The sequence below is a fragment of the Peromyscus maniculatus genome, chromosome 7 (genome assembly GCF_049852395.1).
Source record: "Peromyscus maniculatus bairdii isolate BWxNUB_F1_BW_parent chromosome 7, HU_Pman_BW_mat_3.1, whole genome shotgun sequence".
NCBI lineage: Eukaryota > Metazoa > Chordata > Mammalia > Rodentia > Cricetidae > Peromyscus > Peromyscus maniculatus.
This window is the reverse complement of record NC_134858.1, coordinates 71,152,879-71,172,350: the sequence shown is the minus strand read 5'-3', so window position 1 is coordinate 71,172,350 and position 19,472 is coordinate 71,152,879. Positions and strand designations below refer to the sequence as shown.

Here is a 19,472-nt window from a genome sequence, read left to right as displayed (position 1 = left end):
CTAAGATCACTGGCTGACCTTGCAGAGGACCCAGATTCAAGTCCCAGTAGCCATGTGGTGGCTCACAACCTCCTATAACCCAGTTCCAATGAATCTGATACTTTCTTTTGGCTTCTGTGGGCACTGCACATACATGTACATACATACATGGAGGCATACACTCATAAACATAAGATTTATGTTATGTTAAAATAAATTTTAAAAAATTATTTAAAGACATATGAAATAATAATCTCTAAAACTACTTAAAAACAACACATCCTCTTTGGTCCTTGGTAAACATCGAGGTTTCTGACAGATGCTGGAGTTAATGGAATATGAGACATGCATATTGGTCTCCCTTGTGTTCTGAAACCTAATCCTAACTTAAAAAATAATAATAATAATGACAGTTCATCAAGAATAATGGTATGCTAATCATTTTATTCATGGTGCCTCACCTATCTCCCTAAAACCCCACGAGGCACAGACTACTGACCTCCCACATTTTCTGATGATGGCATAGGATGAAAGGATGTGGTGACAGAGATGAAGCCCCCAGTGGCATGGAGTGATACCTCCAATCATTGGTCAGCCTTCCTCCTCACCCCAGTGCAATCTGACATTCATTGTTCAGTTGGAGAACAGAATGTCAGCTACTGTTTCTACTCTTAAGGCAAAGCCTAGGCATCTGTGGCAGAATCAATGGGAGATTTATCACATGCAGAATGTATTAAAATAGACAGAGAACTGATTCTACAGCCCAGCATGCTTTAAAGGTAAAACCACACCTAGGAACCCCCATGAGAGCCTTGCTAAGGACTCCTTTCCCAAGCAGCTTCTCTCTGAATAGTGACCTCTACCCTGCCACCAGTTCCTTAAGACCATGATCCTGAAGTTTTGGCATGCAACTTACGGAGCCAAAGGTGGTTTGTTCAAGATAGAGGCTGCTGGAGAGGGCTCCAGGGGTGCTGACTGCACAGATCTGAGGCAGGATCTGAGAATTTGCATCTCCCCATTTGCAAGCAATGCTGATGACAGTTCCCAGAGCCACACTTGCAGAAGCAATGACTTAGAAAGCATGCCCTAAGCAGCCGCTAATTTGGAGTAAAGAAATAATGACCAGATTTGGTTTACTTTAGTGAATAAATTAGAATAAAATTGAAGTTGTCCCTCAAATGTGCATTGAAGATTTTTACTCAAATTTATTGGTGCAGGAGTCCAGAATCCTCAGGACTGTTACAGCAGTACTCTACAGCTCCATAGGTAGATGGTCTCTAGCCACACCCAATACGACCCTTGCTTTTCCTCACTCATAGCCCATCCTGTGTTTTAACTGTTACCATCAGTAGGCTAGTGAGTGTGAGAGTCAGGACCAGTTTTCTCCAACCAAGGAGACAAGGGGTAGTGTTTTCCTCTGAAGTAGATCAAAGTAGCACACCATGGGGGATTCACTGAAAACAATTATAGATGGCCATGCCTTTCTTCTCCAGGAAAACAAGTTAAGCAGGCCATTTAACAAGTCACTGAGCAGACATCTGAATTTCTAAATGACACTGAGCTGTGAAGGGTATTTTTCCATCCACATCTCACCCCCAGCATGTTAGGTCTGAGACACAGCAAACTAGAACATGAGGACTATGGCTTGTGCGTACGAGTTTGGGTGACAGGGTAAGATAATTGCCACAGTTTGCACTGTCAGTAAGAAACTGTGCATGGAGAGCTGGGCTCACAAGCACAGATGAGCAAACACTCTCTGGAAATCCCACAGTTGCTCAGCGTGGCATCTAAAGGGAAATATGAACAGCTTCACTTGGAAGATACTTCTGTCTAATCAGCCTTCTGTTTCTGTGGATTTATTGATCTACTGCTTAATGAGATCTTCTGTTTTTTGAGGCCAAATTTCTATTTAAACTGACTCTCATTATCTCAGTACCATGTACTTCTGTAACGCATCAATCTCCTGTCAACACATTATCCCTAATTCTAGCTGCTTATTGTGAACTTAAAAGTCAATAAAACAAGTCTATAGTCAAATTTGGTGGATTCTGTCTGTGGGCTAAATATTCCTCCCTTAGCTTAACTCTTGGTAATATCTCTCCCAGTGAATTGTGAGCCACTGGGAAAAGAGCATGTGTGTGTGTGTGTGTGTGTGTGTGTGTGTGTGTGTGTGTGTGTGTGTGTGTGTGTGTATCTGAGTGTGCTTGCAGATGTGCTAACAGGAGGAGGGGGACGGATCCCTGAGAACTAGAGTTACAGATGTTTGGGAGTAGCCTGATGTGGGTGCTCAGAATGGAACTTGGGTCCTGTAGACAAATGCATGTTTATACCTTCTGAGACGTCAACCCAAAGAAATATATTTTAAAAGGAGATAGTTTTAGTCTTTGACTATTCTACAAATAAATGAGGTATTTTAATCATTACTGTTGCTTTATCTTTTTTTAAGAAGATGATATCCACAGTTGACAAGCTACTTCTATCTGAATATAAAAGCTGAAGAATGCAAACTCCTCAGTATGTCTTCACACAATTATAATACATTTAATTAACAGAGTTGGTTCATTTTTCTCTCTTCTCTGTAATTAATAGATGCAAAGGTCATTCAGAGGCTCACAAGTAGTTTTAGAGAAAGGAAGAAAATGTCAGATTTGAGTACAAAAGAGAAGTGAGTAGACACATTTTTGGCAAATGATGTGCTACTAAATAACAGTCAATAAATAATGCATTGCTGAATAATAGTAAGCAGGCAGCTTACAGAGAAGGAGAGAATATAATGGCAAAAGCTGAGTGTCCACACTTTGATAGTAGTGTGTGATAGTATACAGTGTAATTTCTTATTGCTGAAGGGAATCACTGCTGAGTGGTGTTACAAGAATGTCTAACCTCTCTCATAAATGAGGCATTAAGGAGAAAGCTGAGAAAATGGCCGCTGCAAATAACTTTAATGTGATAGACATGAGATGACAAAGAGGAGTTAGAAGCCAGAAACCCTCAGAGAGAACGCCAAGCTGGCTGTCTCCAGTGAGATAGATGGGGAAGCGTTCGATATCATGAGTCATTAAGTCCCTAAGCTGGGAAGAGATTGCCACATGACAGCCTGTGTATCTTCTGAGCAACCTTAGAAAATAACTATAGGATAGAGTGGGTTATGTTCTGATAGACTGGATCTGTGTGGTATATTTGAAATGCCATTCAAAACTCTGACAAACTCATACACATGCAATGATTTGTGATTTCTCTTTGGACATAGGTACGGATTGAGCCAACCTCTGGTTCTCTTTAGCCTAGATATTGTTTCTGTGAGATGGCAAACTTAACTCAGTTTACTGAAGTGTGTTACATATTCTCTTTCTCAGACCATCAATAAGGTTCTGGTCCAGTATGCTGCCATTGTATCCAGTGATTTCAGCTCGTACTGTGATAAGGAGACTGTGGTAAGTAGAACCAACCCTGCTCGTGAATGCCCCCAAGGCGAGACTTGTGTTTTCTAACATCCACTAAGGAAGAGAGATCATCAGTGTCTGTTTCCAAAAGGGATGACGAGAGCTAGACATCACAGGGCACTGCCAGAAAACCTTTCCAGCCATCCTGAGCAGGTTTCCATGCAAGATTAGATGGAAGGCCAGTACTTGCAGAATTATGCTTTTCTATGTTATAAGAAATGAGATGATAAACCATTGAAGATACACAAACTCATAAAGCATTGGAGCTGAGAACAAGGGAGTTCATAACTAGAGTATCAATCATAACTAGAGTATCATATCAATCACTGTTGCTTTTTTACCAACCCTAAAACAAGTATAATTTAGTCTTTTGGTTTTCAAATCAATTGAGAAGGGGAATAAATATACAGGGCAATGATGCTTCCTCCTATGAATTATCCATATCTCCCTGCTTTGTGATGATCCAGGAAACACTTATAAAATCTAAAGCAGTATTGCAACTTACTCAGCAAAAGGCATAAAGGAAGTCAAGATGAACTGAAGCTGTTTGGAATATAATGAGAGTGAGCTGATGTAAAGGGAAAGTGTTCTTATTTCTTTCTGTCCTTAGTATTCAGAGAAATGATGTGTGGCCAACATTGAGGGAATTTTTAAAAAGGGTAATACTAAAACACACACACAGAGTTTTTAAGAGCAAGCTATCCCTCCCCCTTCCAAAAATAGAAACAAAAATGAAAAGCAGTCCACACTAGTCTGCAAGATTGAAAGAGAATCATGAGCTGGGCGGCAGCAACCCCACTCACCTCCAGCTGACAGCTCATGAAGACAAGTCAGCCCTGGTGGTTCTAGAAGATTCTACTAGACGCCTCTCTCCCTTCCGTTAATATGTGGCCCAGAAATTTGATTACAACTTTCAGACAATCTCAGCACTGATTTCCAGCCACCTTTGATTTCCTGCCAGCCCTCTAACAGGCAGAATATTTACTTGTATTGTAAGCATATATTTTCTTGTATTGTAAGCATATATTTTCATTTAAAGGTTAAAAGATGATGCACGCCTTCAGTGTTATTCTGCAAATCAGAAGAGTGTCCTGTAATTTCAGCAAATACTCCATTTCTATTAAGATGGAAAGACAGGTCTTTGGAAAGCTGGCTGTAAAATGACTGATTTGTGTCAGCCCCTTAAAGGCTGGGCAGCCTTTCACTTCACATTGCTAACATTCTAGATTCTGAATCCTAGGAAAAGCCCTCAGATAACTATAAGTCAATATTTATTGTATTGTTTTATATTTTTCAAATAGGAGTTGTATTTTTTAAAATCAACTTTTTTCAGTGTGTGTGTATATATGTGTGTGTGTGCGTGCGTGTGTGCGTGTGTGCGTGCGTGCGTGTGTGTGTGTGTGTCTGTGTGTGTTTATACATGTGAATGCAGTGCCTATGGAGATCACAAAAGGGTATCGGATCCCCCTGAAGCTGAAGTCACAGGGAGTTGTAAGCCACCAAATGTGGGTGGTGAGAACTGAACTCGGGTCTTTTGCAAGAGCAGTATGTGTTCTTAACCGCTGAACCATCTCTCCAGCACCCCCCTCCAATGAAATTTTATAGTTAATTAAAAACCTGTGTAAATGCCATAGCTCAGCATCTGTTCTTCATCCTAGTCAGCACTCTCCACTACCTTTGAATTCTATTGTTGAATTTTAAAATCACTGTAATTTCATCAAGGTGTCTTGAATGAATACATGGAATGAATACATGGCTTTGCCTCTAGTGATTACAAACACACACTACCAATTTCCCATAAGGATCAAAACCGTAAGATGGGCATAGTGGCCCATGCCTTTAATCCCAGCACTAGGGAGGCAGAGGAAGGCAGGTGGATCTCTGTGTGTTCGAGACCAGCCTGGTCTATGGAGTGAGTTCCATGACAACCAGAGATATACAGTGAGACCCTGTCTCAAAAACATTGAAAGTTATCATATGGTCATCATATGGTTTTCAGTCATGTGCAAATGTAGTGGGAAACATTTAAAGACGGACATTGTTCGGGTGTAACAATGAGGGTGTGCAAGATGGCTCAGCGGGTAAAGTCACTTTCCATAAAACCCTGATGACATGAATTCTGTCATAGAAGCAATGGTAGAAGGAAAGAACTGGCTTCTAGAGTTGTCTTCTAATTTCTATATGAGCACCATGATTCGTGTGTGTGTGTGTGTGTGTGTGTGTGCGCGCACGCATGCACGCACGTGTGCACACACACGCGCATGTGCTAAGTCAATAAAAGACATTTTTCAAAAAGACATGAGCATCACATTTGATGTGTCAGGGGTCAGAATTAAAGCCCACAGTTAAACAAAATGTCCACTTGAGAATATTTTTTTTCTAGCATGACATACTATTTTATTATTGTTTTTGAGACAGGTCCTATGTAGCCCAGGCTGACCTTGAACTTGCCAAATACTACACTTGAACTTCTGATCCATCTGCCTTCATGTCCTGAGTGCTAATATCACTGTTATACACTGTCAGGTCCCATCTTACTGTGGCAATTTAAATTAAAGTGGCTCAAAACCACTTGCATGCCTTTTGTTCCCATTCCGACCAATGCCAGAGCACCCTTTTCTAAAGCAAGATTGATTTTAGAGATTGCCTCTTTTTTAACTCAAGCACTTTAGTCATATAGGAATGTCCCTAGTTTGAGTAAAACTTTCTTCATCATATTTGAGGTTTACACCTGTTCTCAAGATAACTTAAAATGTATACAATATGTTTATAAGTAAAATCAAAATGTGCACATACAGAGTTACAGCTATATCCAAACCTATTCTTTCATGTTTATAAACTCTTCAGTAAGCAATAGAATCAGATTCAGACAATGTTCCTTTTACTAGGTATTTCTCTTCTTTCCCCCAATTTTTTTAAGACAGTGTCTTGTTACATAGCCCATGCTGGCTTTGAACTTTGAATCCTCCTGCCTCAGCCTCCCCAGTTCTGGGATTCTAGGCATGTGACCTGCCTGGATGGATTTATTTATATACCTGTTTATTTATTCTTACTCTTTGACTACAGAATTGTTAGAATCAGGCTGTTTTATGCTTAGATTTGAGGTGTAATTGAGCAATAACCTAGTCCTTATTAATGATTTGATAAGTCAGTGTAACAACAGTGAATTTGGAGCTTTTCAGAGTCAAGAAAAGGTTAGTAAAAGAGGAAAGCTTTATGTTTACCTAGAAAACTCAACTCTATGCTTATCTAGAAAACTCAACTCCATCTCTTGTTTCTCCACACTCTTTATATGGGGTGAGTAGCCATTATGCCAAGTGAGTCCAGCTCTCTATGTCCATTTTACTCTTCCTGGCTTCTTTGAAATCAGAAATGATCATATTTGAGTTGGTGTATAGCTTTTATATCAAGAATTGTTACTCTCGTCCTGTGCTCTGTGCTGAGAAAAATTGGCTTAAATGTTGACATCAAAAAGATCACAGAGCCCTTCTAACTTGGGCCCAGGGGAAGCAGGTGTGGAAGCCGTCTGCCAGGCAGTCGTCTACTTCTCATAAGATGCCAAGGTCATACTTTGACCTTGACTTTCTGTCTGGTAGGCTTTCTCAAATCCAAGACACATCCCTTATACCTGCCTTTCTGCCATATTTTCTAGATGCAAATGTATGTGGGTTCCATTTGTGGAATCACAAAAGTTTGAATCATCTTGTAAAACTGAAAATTGTAATACATCTATAGAATGGAATATGTCTGCATCAAGGAGTGCTGATTGTGACTTGGGGAACAGGGGCCTCAAAACTGTGTCCAGAGCATCCAGCTCAGCAACTGGAAACTCTGGAATATAAATCTCAGTTATCTGTGTTTAAAAAATATAATATTCAAGTGGCCAGAATCCAGGGAACAGAATAAAAGTTGAAAATTGTTTGCATAAATCAAACTTAGATTGTGGTCACTTTAAGAGTCAAGTACAAAGTCTCTCAGAAGTCTGTGATGTGGTTAAGGTAATAATAAAATCTTTCCACTGATGAGAGCTAACGCCTCTTTGATGTCCCATGAGTCCTTTGTCTGACCTTCTGATTCATTACTGGCTTACTTGCCAGCCACTTGGAAGATGCATCCATTTCTGGCCTGTCATCTCCAGCTCTCAGCCACTGACTCTTTGGAATCAATGTGTAGCAACTACCCAATGATTTTGCAGCCATGCCAAAATCTATTTTCTGATTATAAATTAATTCCAAATTGACATCAAGTCTTGTCACAGAGTTTTATATTCCATTGCCCTTTCCTACCTCTCTAGAAACAACTCAAATGCTTAAGTACACATTCCATGCAAGCTCAGGGCACACTTCACCGGAAGCCACAGCGGCATGCACTGTGCTTACATTTAGCTCGTAAAGACAGTAAAGAATGACTAAATAGAAAGTCTTATAAAACAAATGCAAAGTAGATGATAGACAAGTCGACACCTAGGAAAGAAAATTCTAACCTAAATGATGGAAACAGGCCCAAATAAGCAAAGGGGAAAATGAGAAGGGGAACACACGTGATCAGGAGCAAGATAATGAAGGGACTTCAGTCAATAGCTTCTGGGTTTTATTGATAACTAGAGACTCCATTAAAAGTTTTTTTTTTTAATTTTTGTAACTTTTCTTAGATTTAAAAAAGAAATGCAGGTGCTCTTTTGGTTTTAAAACAGCAAAATTACCAGAGAATTGAAATTAATTGATTTCTCAAAACTAAAAATTTTACAAAATAGAATATGGTAAGTTAGGGGATATAGCTTGGTTGGAAGAGCACTTACAAAGCATGTATGAAGTTCTAGGTTCAATCCCCAGCACAACAGAAACCAGGCCTGGTAGTGCAAGAATGCCATCCTGGCACTCTGGAAGTGAGGCAGGAGAATCAGAAGGTCAAGGTGATCATCAGCCATCTAGGAAGTCTGAGGCCAGTCTGGAATGCATGAAACATTGTCTCAAGAAAATAATACATGAAACATTGTCTCAAAAAAGTGATAACAAATAAACATGGCTAATTCCTATGTCCAGAATACCACAACATAATGAAGAAAGAGTGTTGCTAGCCAGTCAGTCTCTGGGAACAACTGCATGAGTTCACTGTTAAACTGTATTCCCCCTAATGGCCATCCAGTTCCCTTCCATTCTCACCCATTAAAAGCCATCATTCGCCGGGCGCATGCCTTTAATCCCATCACTCGGGAGGCAGAGCCAGGCGGATCTCTGTGAGTTCGAGGCCAGCCTGGGCTACCAAGTGAGTCCCAGGAAAGGCGCAAAGCTACACAGAGAAACCCTGTCTTGAAAAACCAAAAAAAAAAAAAAGCCATCATTCAAAGTAGCACAATTGTGTGTGCTCGCTTCCGCAGCACATATACAAAGTAGCAGAATTGTTACATGTGATGTGTATAATAGGCCACAGGTGACAGCTATACACTGTGTGACTTAAACTCACTGCAGCAGTAACATGGAAAGGATGCTCATGCTCACCTCTCATTCTCTTTCCGTAAGCCCTGCATCCTGATGAACAACATCCAACAACTTCGAGTCCAGCTGGAGAAAATGTTCGAATCCATGGGCGGGAAAGAGGTGAGTGTGTGTCCACTCCTATGTTTACCAAATGCCTCTTGAGTGGAAATTAGTAGCCTTTTGCTTTGCCATGGAAAGTGTCTTACTTTTTGAAATGGTTTACCAATTTCAGTTAGCATTTTTCATCTCTAAAATGCCATTGACAGTTACGGCAATCACTATGACAATATTTTAGTAAAAGGGAGGTATGCTCGGGAGCAGGGAGAGAGCCAATCATCCTGTTATACAGTTAAAATGTGTGCATATATGCTCATGATCAGTAGTACGATGAAGATTACACTTTATATTATTGTATACTATCATCTTGAAGTTGACGCTCATTGTAGAATCCATGTTGTAGCAATGGCGGTTTTGGCTTTATTGGTGCATAGTTTTTCACATCGTGAAAGCTGGGTCAAATGTGCTATGTGTCGTGTCTGTAATGTGTCGTGTCTCTGTCCAACATCTTTGCCTTGCACTTCCCCGAGCAGAAGAAGGAAGGGGAGAGATTCTCCTATGAGGTTTGTGATGGCTAGTGTTACTGCTTCCCCTGGCTGCTGTTCTCACCCTTCATCCTGATAATCATCACGCGGCCCAGTGCGCTCTCATTTGCTTGTTGGGATCAGGCAGAGAACAATACATTAGCTTGCATCTGCCTCTCCCTGCTTGCTAAGGTCTTGCCTTGTCTTACACATTAATATGAGCATCTGGGGATTGAGGAATGGGGAAGGTGTTGAAGGCAAGAGTCACAGAGCATCTCGTCTTCCCCATCTCATCCTGCCCACCACCAACAGCAACAAGAATAAAACAAACAACCCTTGGGGCTGGAGACATGGCCCAGCAGTTAAAGGAACCGGCTATTCTTCCAGAGGACTTAGGTTTGGTCCCCAACACCTACATAATCAGCTCTAGTTCCAGGATGTCTGATGCCCTCTTCTGGCCTTCTCAGGCACTGCATACACATGGCACATAAATGCGTGCAGGCAAACATTCATACACATAAAGTAAATATTTTTTTAAAAAGAAAGCAGACTCAATGGATCTGTATCCACACTGTTTCTAATTCCCTTACATCAGCCTTTCTATATAGGAAGCTATGGGCCCACGCAGAAAGCTAGGTTCAAAATCAAAGCAAATTTCCCTTTTGTTTCTAAATGTCTGAGGTTGGAGAATGCTCTTTTAATATCAGCCTTCTTCACATGAGATAAATCTTTAAACCTAAGGAGAAATTCAGCTGTCCCCCACGCCATGTATGTTTTTTTAATCTTTTCAAAATGAAGCTGGTATCCAGTCTCTTATAAATGAGACATGCTTGAAGACACATGTGATACTACAAAACTTTTTTTTAATGAGTTTTCTTCTGAGGTGTGCTTCCCTGGTAGTCTCAGTTCAGCTTGTGTCAAATAAGACCTTAATCCCTGCAGTGTGTGAATGCCTGCCCCGGGGTTTGAGGGCATCAACTCATTTTTTTGATTCTTCTGTTGAAATCGATGAACATGGCAGTTGGGGACCATCACAAGAGATTCCGTTTCTAATTTTCCTGATGCTGCATATTCAGCCATTTAAGTCTATTTAATACTTTTGGAAGTAGTGAAGGAATCACTCATTTCTTATGGGGAATCTAATATCAAAAATTGAGTGAAAATTAAACATCAAGAATCATTTAAGAATGAAATTATATTCTAAATGACCTATTTCTAGAAACTCCCCTCTCTTCTCCAAATCTTTCTCTGCTTTTCTGTGTTTGAGCTCTAAGGTAGATCGCATTTGCTGGACTGAGTATTAACGGGACAAATCAGAACTGACAGGCTGAAGACACATGAGGTCTGTGGTTAAAGGAAGCTACATTGACTGAGCCACCTGCCACCTAAGCACCTACCAAGGAGACTTTGTTTACCAGTCAAAAGTACATTCTTTCTTGTGGTGCAACTACCAGTTTGAAAGGCACAGGTTCCCATTATAAACTGGATTTATATATAAATTCTTCCTTTATAATGCAAGCTATGCATGCCTATTGATCGAGTGACTCGTACATAACATACAAAGAAAACGCAATGGAGTCCGTGAGATAAAACAAAGGCCTGGTCTGTAACTCTCCAGTCTATGGGATGATCACAGTGGCTTCGGTGGCTTTCATTGCCTGACTTGAAACATTTTCCACCCCCCTTTCCTATATTCAGTGTCCTCCTGTACCTCTTTCCACGTAGAATTTCCCCCTCTCCCTTCCCTTTTAATCTGGCTTCTGTTGCCAAGAAAAAGCTTTAAGCTGGTCCAGTCAGAACTGGAATAGGGGTTTGTGAAGGCCAAGCAGAAAACAAGACGCAAGCCAAGGCCGAGTGTAACACCCAGATTCCAGGACGGTTGTGCTTAATTAATATACAACTATGTTAGAGTTGTAGGTTGCTATGCTCGGCTTCCTTCATGACCCAGGTTATGAGATGATCTGCAGATTCCTTCCAAGATGGTCATCTGTGAGTGACAATCATTTAAACAAGTTCCTTCACTTGAGGCTTTTACAGAAATAAAAAAAAAAAAGCATTTGATTGAAACTTGGCATGGAGGTGTATGGCTATAATCCCAGAACCAGAGAAATGTAAGCAGGAGGATGAACAGTTAGCAGTTGTCCTTGGCTATGCAGTGAGGTCAAGGCCAGCTTTGGGTATGTGAGTCCCTGCCCCACCCCAAAAAATATCCAAAGGAAAAAGAAAAAGTTGTCATAGAGTATGGCTAGGAGTCACCTTTTGCTATACGATGTATATACAGTACTTGACACAGGAATATTCATCATCCTTTGAAAGTTTGACCATTTGAGGCTAAAAATATACTCAGTGGGTAAGATGATTGGCCATGCAAGCATGAAGACCTGAATTCAATCCCCCAGAATCCATGCAAAAAGCCAGGCATGGTCACATTCACAAATACACACCTGTAACATCAGTGCTGTAGGGGGCAGAGACAGGAGCATCTCTGGGACTTACTGGCCATCAGCCAGGCTCCAGGTTTGGTGAGAGACCCTGTCTCAAGGGAATAAGGCAGAGAGGAACAGAGTAGGACACCCACTATCATTGCCTGGCCACCACATGTATCAACAAACACACACACAAGTGCATATACATCATACACAGGCAACACATATACACACGTATGTCATTTTTCAAATCATAAATAAGTTCTTCCATGCGGACTAATCTCAGTGGCCAGTTTCTTCTCCCGGTGCAGCTGTATAGGGGATCTTAACTGATACCAGTGACATTCTCCATGCCAGACCCAGTTTCTCCTCTCTCAGGAGTTATGTTTACCCCCTCTATGCTGGGGTGTGCACTTCTCTCTACAAAGCAGATGATTGCTTGTGCGTTTGCTTGGAGTTGTCTCAAATGCCATGTGTTTGTTAGTCAGGCTTTCCCCCACAGGCTGCTTGCCTCGAGCACTGTCCACAGCTGGCTGCTTGCAGATGTGTCTGCATGATGTCGCTTTGACCTGAGCACTGCCAAGGTGGTTCTCCCTCACAGGACAACCTGGACACAAGAGGAGTTCACACTTGGGTTTGAGTTTTGTGCTGTTTATTGGTGGAAACGTTGTCAATCAGCCTTAGGGACCACTGTATTGAAATATATAAAATAGACAACCTATATAATCTGACTTGGGATGACGTCAACCATTTATTTACCCCACCATCACTATCCTGTGTCATCTGGTGCCCCTGTATACCACAATAATAGTAAAAACATCATGTGAATGCCATTCACTGGTGAATTATTGTCTAGTTATTCTGTAATAGATGGAATAACTCAAAACGGAAACATTATACTAGTTTGTTTCTTGAGTATAACTCCATGTGTGTCTATTGCAAATTCCTTCATGTTAATTTCCTAACATGAACATATTGTTATAGCCCTTGGAAGTGACTTACAAATGTTCCTTTGATCTGCAATCTAATTTGCATAAGTATATGAGAAAGATAATTAAATTACCCAACATTTCATTTCTTTACAGGAAGTCATAATATATTGGTTTGGATACTCCACAAAAGTTACATAAGTTGATTTAGGAGAGTTCTGACTGTGCCGTATGAGGAGACGCTGTCTGCATTGTGGTGGAACCATTTGAAATGGTGGCACCTGGGATTATTCGTTGACTTAATTGATAGTACTCCAAACTCTAGAACAGTGATTCTCAACGTTCCTAATGCATGATCCTTTAATACAGTTCCTCATGTTGTGGTGACCCCCAACCATAAAGTTATTTTCGTTGCTACTTCATAACTGTAATTTTGGCACTGTTATGAATCATAATTATCTGATATGCAGGATATCTGATATGTGACACCCCACACACTCCCACACCCCCACAAGGAGTTCATGACCCACAGGTTGAGAACTGTTGCTCTAGAAGTTATTTCGTACTGAGAAATTTACTGAAAAGGAAGTTTTTATTAAGCTGTATTTCCATTCTGCTTACCATAAAACAGACCCAGTTAGTGCCATGGTAATGTGATTTTTATTGCCATGTCTCAAATATAGCTGAGTTTTCTGACTCTGGTCATGGTGGGGACTTTACTGTAAGTTTTGTGTTAGTCCATGCAGAACAGAGAGCCAAGAAATCTGCAGCATATGCCATGTCTCTTTTGGTGAGCAACTTCATTCTTGTGTTTCAATCATGTATGTCCATATTATTCTGAGCTTGTAATGCTGAGTTAGCACTTGACGGCTCCAATGTGTGGAGTACAATTCACTGAAGTTCTTCTCCAAACCTACTAACCACACAGACTCAGTGAGTTCTCTGAGCAGTTTCAGACCTGATAGGAAAGCGGGGAACCCGGAGTAAGGCTCACTGCTTAAAGACAAGAGGCCTCCCTCCATATCAGTAGTCAATGAGTGTCAGCATGCACCCTAGCTTCCGGCTGCTTAGATTGTGGAAACACACTGCAGAACTCCAGCCCCAGAGGATTTGGTTGAGGAGGCCACACAGGCAGGACTGTGTGATCACCAAATCCCTGGGTGGTAATGCTGAGACCACTGGCCTTGGGACTCTGAGCACTGCTACTCAAGGGGTTGGCAAAATAGAAACCCGGTGATTAAAACCAGCTCAGGGGCTGAAGAGATGGATTCACAGTTTGAATACCTACTGCTCTTCCTGAGGATCCAGCTTCAGTTCCCAGCACCTACATGGTGGCTCACAACTGCCCGTAACTCTAGTTCCAAGGGATCTAACACTCTTCTGGCATCCCCAGGCACTGGGCACCAGGCACATACATGGTGAGCACACATCCATGCACACAAACACATAAAGTTTTTTTTTTAAGGACAGAAAAAAATAACAGCTCAGAACACTTTTGTCTTATCTCTGCATCACCCTCACCAGCCAACTTTCTTTTCATTGAATCTTGATTCAAGGTATTTGGATGGAATTTGTGACAATACACAATAGTATAGCCAAATGCTTGTATTTAAAATAATAGCTCTAAAATATTGGTAACTATTTTGAAGTCATATACAAAACTACAGCATTTTTTAAAAACATTACATAGACTTTTATTTTATGCATTGTTTTACTTAAAAGTAGTATTTATATTTTTTTAATTTATAATTTTAAAGATGCTAAGCTATATATTCAGACCTCCAGGTAATATGATTGATTTTGTCTTTCCAAGAATTTTGTGTTTGTCTGTGCAGAATATATTATGTTATATAATATATTTTCCCTGACTATAAATAGAAATGTCACTCAGTAATAAATTAATGAGGATCGATATGCTGTTTTTATCACTTTTCAATAGCTATAAAATAAATTGTTGAATAAATTGAATTACAAAGCATATATTAGGCAGTTCAATAATAAAACAGACAATTCAATTAATTATAACTTTCAGTTCTAAAATTGTCTCCCAAAGCAATTTCAAAACTTCATAAATTAAAAGGTTTAATTATCCATTGTGCCTCCTTGGAGTTATTGTACCTGCAGGGGGCAGGAATTGGGGTAGGAAATAAAAGCATTTTTCATTGTCTTCAGCCTCAAGAAGTTTGCAAAGAACAAGCACTCACAAGCCAGTAATTAAGAGCCAGGCTGCCTTTCAGCACCTAGAACAGTATTTCTCAACCTGTGCATGAGTCCTTTCGGGTCACACATAAGTTATCCTGCACCTCAGATCTTTATATTACTATTCATAATGGTAGCAAAGTTACAGTTATGAAGTAGCAACAAAATAATCTTATGTTTGGGGGATCACCACAAAATGGGGAACTGTATTAAAGGCTCCCAACATTAGGAAAGGTGAGAACCACTGGCCCAAAAAAAAACACATTCAGAAGCTAGGCACCTATGCTACCTAGACCACTCTAAGCATCTCTTTCCATCTCTTCCCCTCAGGCTTGACCCATCTATCACATGGTTCAGAGCACTATAGATCTTACCAAGCACAAGAGATCCAGGAGTGCTGAGAGAGTCCCACTTTAAAAAAAAATGTTGGTTTATTCAGAAAGTCAGAATAATAAAAGAGATAAGGGTTCTGAGGGAAAAGCAACAACTCTTTCTCAACTGGAAAATGCCCTTCAAAAGGAAGTTTGAATGCTGTATTTTATTCCACAATAAACTCAAACTTCTAGCATCACACTGTGTAGATATAACTCAAAGGTGAGGTGGCACTCCGCTGAAGTCAGAAAATGCAACCAGTTATTTTTAGTTTTGTAGCAACAAGCAACAAGGCGAGGTGAACGTCGGAGATGTTGGCCTTTTATTTGCAGATATTGCCTGGTTTCTGTCTCCTCCTAGCCATCTCTGTAATTGGGGTTTTCAAATTGGATTTAATAGAAAATTAAGAGAACGATAAGCTAGAAGAGCAACCTGGAATTGACGTGATTTAACAAATATAATTGAGTCCAGGGCGACTCCCACATACAGTCTGGCTTAACAGCTGAGCTCGGCAAAGTAAGGTAACAAGGAGACACGATGAGTTTCCTTGCTGCAGCCCCTGTCAGAAAAGGGGCAGAACCTAGGTAGTGGCTGCTTGTTAACCTTGCCTCCCCTCAGAGCTCTGACAGCCTGCAGGGTCCCCCACATACTGCCAAGTCTCTTTTTAAACTAACATCTCTCTTAAGGGCCACACATGCCCCCGCCAGGAAGGACAGATGTTCTGTTCTGTCTTCCACAGCCATTCACTTCACTATTCCATCACCTTCGATTGTTCATAGTTGCCCTAACATACCATAAACCGATGTAACCAGCAGTAAAACTTGTAGATTCTTGTCATCTTTATTGTGTTTATTTCTTGTGTCTCTGCAGCTAAAAGCACAGCTCTCACCTTAAAGCAGTGGTTCTCAGCCTGTGGGTCATGACCCTTTCAGAGGGGTCTCATCAGATATCCTGCATATCAGATATCTACATTATGGTTCATAACAGCAGCAAAATTATGGTCACAAAGTAGCAACGAAAATAATTTTATGATTGGGGGTCACCACACCATGAGGAAATGTACTACAGGGTTGCAGCATTAGGAAGGTTGAGAAGCACTGCATTAAAAGGAATAAGAGATAGTTTATTCTAGAGCAAAACTGAATGATCGTGGTGCAGAAACATAGATCTAAGTTACCCCAAATTCCACGTTCCAACCTGGAAGCAGTTCCATGAAGTTTGGTAGTTTTACAGAACAAAGAAAGTCACAAATCAAGGCAAGTTTAAAATATATTGGTGGATAGGTATATCAGAGAAGCAGGCAGATACAGAAAGATGAGGGAAGGTTTTCAGTAGACCTCAGATGATGACATTCTTAGCTTCTGGGTTGGTGGAAGCCAGTGGTCAGCTAAGTTAATAGATTCCAAAAAGTTTTTATCTTTTAGTCACAGAGTATTAGTTCTGACACAAAGATGGACAAAGATTGGCTATTCTGAGGGCTAAAGCTAGCCCAGATAAGGTAATTAGCCCCTGGACCTGCAATATTCTAACTGCTCTACATCACTGCAGTCTTACCCAGCTAATCAGTCTGTGCAAATATGGATTTTCTCCAGGAATTTTTGTTGACAACTGACACCTAATAAGTAGACATACTTAGGGAGTGGTGAGTTTTGATGCCTGCATCAATTTTAATGATCAAGTTGCAATACTTAGCACATTGAATGTGCTGAACATTGATTGATCACTGTGGATAGTCCAGTCAAATCCTTTCCTTCAATATTATTCTGAATTGTGTCACAAAACACTATATATTAGTGTAGCTTTTCAGCTACATATTAGTGCTACTACCTTACCATTACAGCGACCCATTGACTGACCTCTACTCTCCCGCCTCCCTTTCTCCAAACTTCAGTTCTTCCCAATCAGTCTTCTCTTCCCCTGCTTGTCAGAGTAGCCCTCAGACTTCCCATGTGTATGATTCATGGAACATTCTGCCCAGATCACTTGATGTTTAGAATAACAACTGTAATGCTTTAATGGAGGTAGACAGAGGGTATAAACAAAGGGAGGCTGGCAAAGGGCTGTGTGTGTGAAGAAGAAAATCTAGACAGAGCACAACCCATTTCTTCTGTCCCTGACTCATTCTGGATTTGCACAGCCCCACAGCTAGTCTACAGATGCAGGTAGAAAGCTCTAACCCCTGTCCAGGCACATTGTTTGGAGGTGTGTGCTTTACAACAGCATTTTCAGATAGAAATCTCTTCAGACAAGTTCTCCCAGCCCAGTCACAGTTTCCCCTCCCTCCTCTCCTCTAAGTCCCTCTCCCCAACCTCCTCTCTCCCCACCCTATCCATTCCTTCTCCTTCCTCTTTAGAAAAGTATACTCCCCCCATGTCTATCAGCCATCCCTGGCATATCAAGTTACATTAAGACAGAAAGGGTCCCAAAAGCAGGCAACAGAGCCAGAGACAAACCCTGTTCCCACTGTTAGGAGTCCCACAAGACGACCAAGCTACACATCTGTAAGGTACATGCAGAGGGCCTAGGTCAGTGCCATGCAAGTTCTCTGGTTGGAGGTTCAGTCCCTGCGAGCCCCTATGAGCCCAGGTTAGTTGATTCTGTGGGTTTTCTTGTAGTACCTTGGCCCCATCTGGCTCCCATAATCCTCCTTCCCCTTTTTCCACAAGATTCCCAGAGGTCTGCCTAATGTTTGGCTGTGGTCTCTGCATCGGCTTCCATCAGTTGTTAGGTGAAGCCTCTCTGATGACAACTGAGCTAGGTGACAAGTTTCTAAGGGGCTTCTTGCTGATCTCCTTGCAGCTCCAACAGCACGGTCCTTTAACTGAGGCCGGGGCTTCCCACCTGGAATAAAAGAAATTTGGACTATGTTCAAAAAACTCTGTGATTAGAAGCTCTAGAACCTTGCTAGCCACCCATGAAGCTGAGGGGTAGTAGGGTTAGTGTGTGTGGCGTAGAAGGGGAGGGAAAAGGTGTCAGACTAAGAGGAAGACTGTTGTGTAGTACAGATAGGGATACAACTCAAAGATGAACAGCACAGGAAAGGGGGAATAGACCCAAAATGTGCTATGTGTTCACCAGCTCAAAACTGTAAAGGAAATCCAAGAGATGAAGCCTTTCCCCTCCAGCTGTCAAAGCTGAAGAAAGTACCTTACTATATCTAAAGACATTAGTTGATCTATAGTAGCATGATGGTGGGTTCTACTCTATTCACTATCTAGTTGGGATTGGAGACAGCCACAGAAGCTCTGCAACGTTCTGAGACCAGAGTTCAAGCCATGAATCTCTGCACAGCAGCTGACACTTCCAACACAGCATCCACGCCCTTCTGGGTGGCATAAGGAACATGTGGCAGTCTGCCTCTGCATGTGATCATGTGAGCTCTCGGGGGAGGAGGGGCTCTCCAGGAAGGAACAAGAATAATACTGAAAACAGAGCCCCAATATTGGGGAATGCAGCATTTTGTGATTAATTATTTACAGTACAGACCACATCTCTGATTTCTGACAGCATATCACAATATCCCATGGGATGCCAGCATTCTACAAGGAGATTGCCCTAATGCCAGATTCTCCATGAAATTTTCACTGATTTCCCAGTTGTATCTTAGCCTGAACTAGGCCTCCTGGAGTGAATGGGCTCTAAAAAAATGGAACAGTTGGAGAGAATCAGCTTTTTTAAAACAAAGAACCAAAGCCAGAAAAGATTGTGAGAAATTGCTGGAAGCCCGCCCTTGTTGAAAACCAGCTTGAGGGGGTCAGCAAATGCTAAATCAAGCTTGAGTTTATTGAATCAACTCTAGGAATAACCCATTAGGATATGGGGAGAAAAATCAGAAAAATGGTACAACTTGTAAATTAGATGAGAAAAACTGCTAAGTCAGGACAAGCGAGGTAGAGAAGATGTTTCAGAGACATGATTGGTCATATCTTGGTATCCAAGCATAATTGGAAGAAGACTATAGAAGTCAAACATGACATCTGCATTTTACCAAATCAGAGAAAACAAGAAGAAATCACTTCAGCCAGAAAAGATCACGAGTTCCATATTTCTGTTCTCTGATGGAGGT

At 41.1% G+C, this 19,472-nt stretch overlaps 1 protein-coding gene across 1 annotated transcript in view; it reads left to right on the top strand.

Moving 5' to 3' along the window:
* Window positions 1-19,472, top strand: part of Unc13c (unc-13 homolog C) — a 447,691-nt gene that overhangs the window by 359,088 nt on the left and 69,131 nt on the right. The window contains exons 22-23 of the mRNA XM_076576687.1: window positions 3,336-3,413; window positions 8,942-9,019. Coding sequence (XP_076432802.1) covers window positions 3,336-3,413; window positions 8,942-9,019 — 156 coding nt within the window. The remainder of the gene's footprint in view (window positions 1-3,335; window positions 3,414-8,941; window positions 9,020-19,472) is intronic.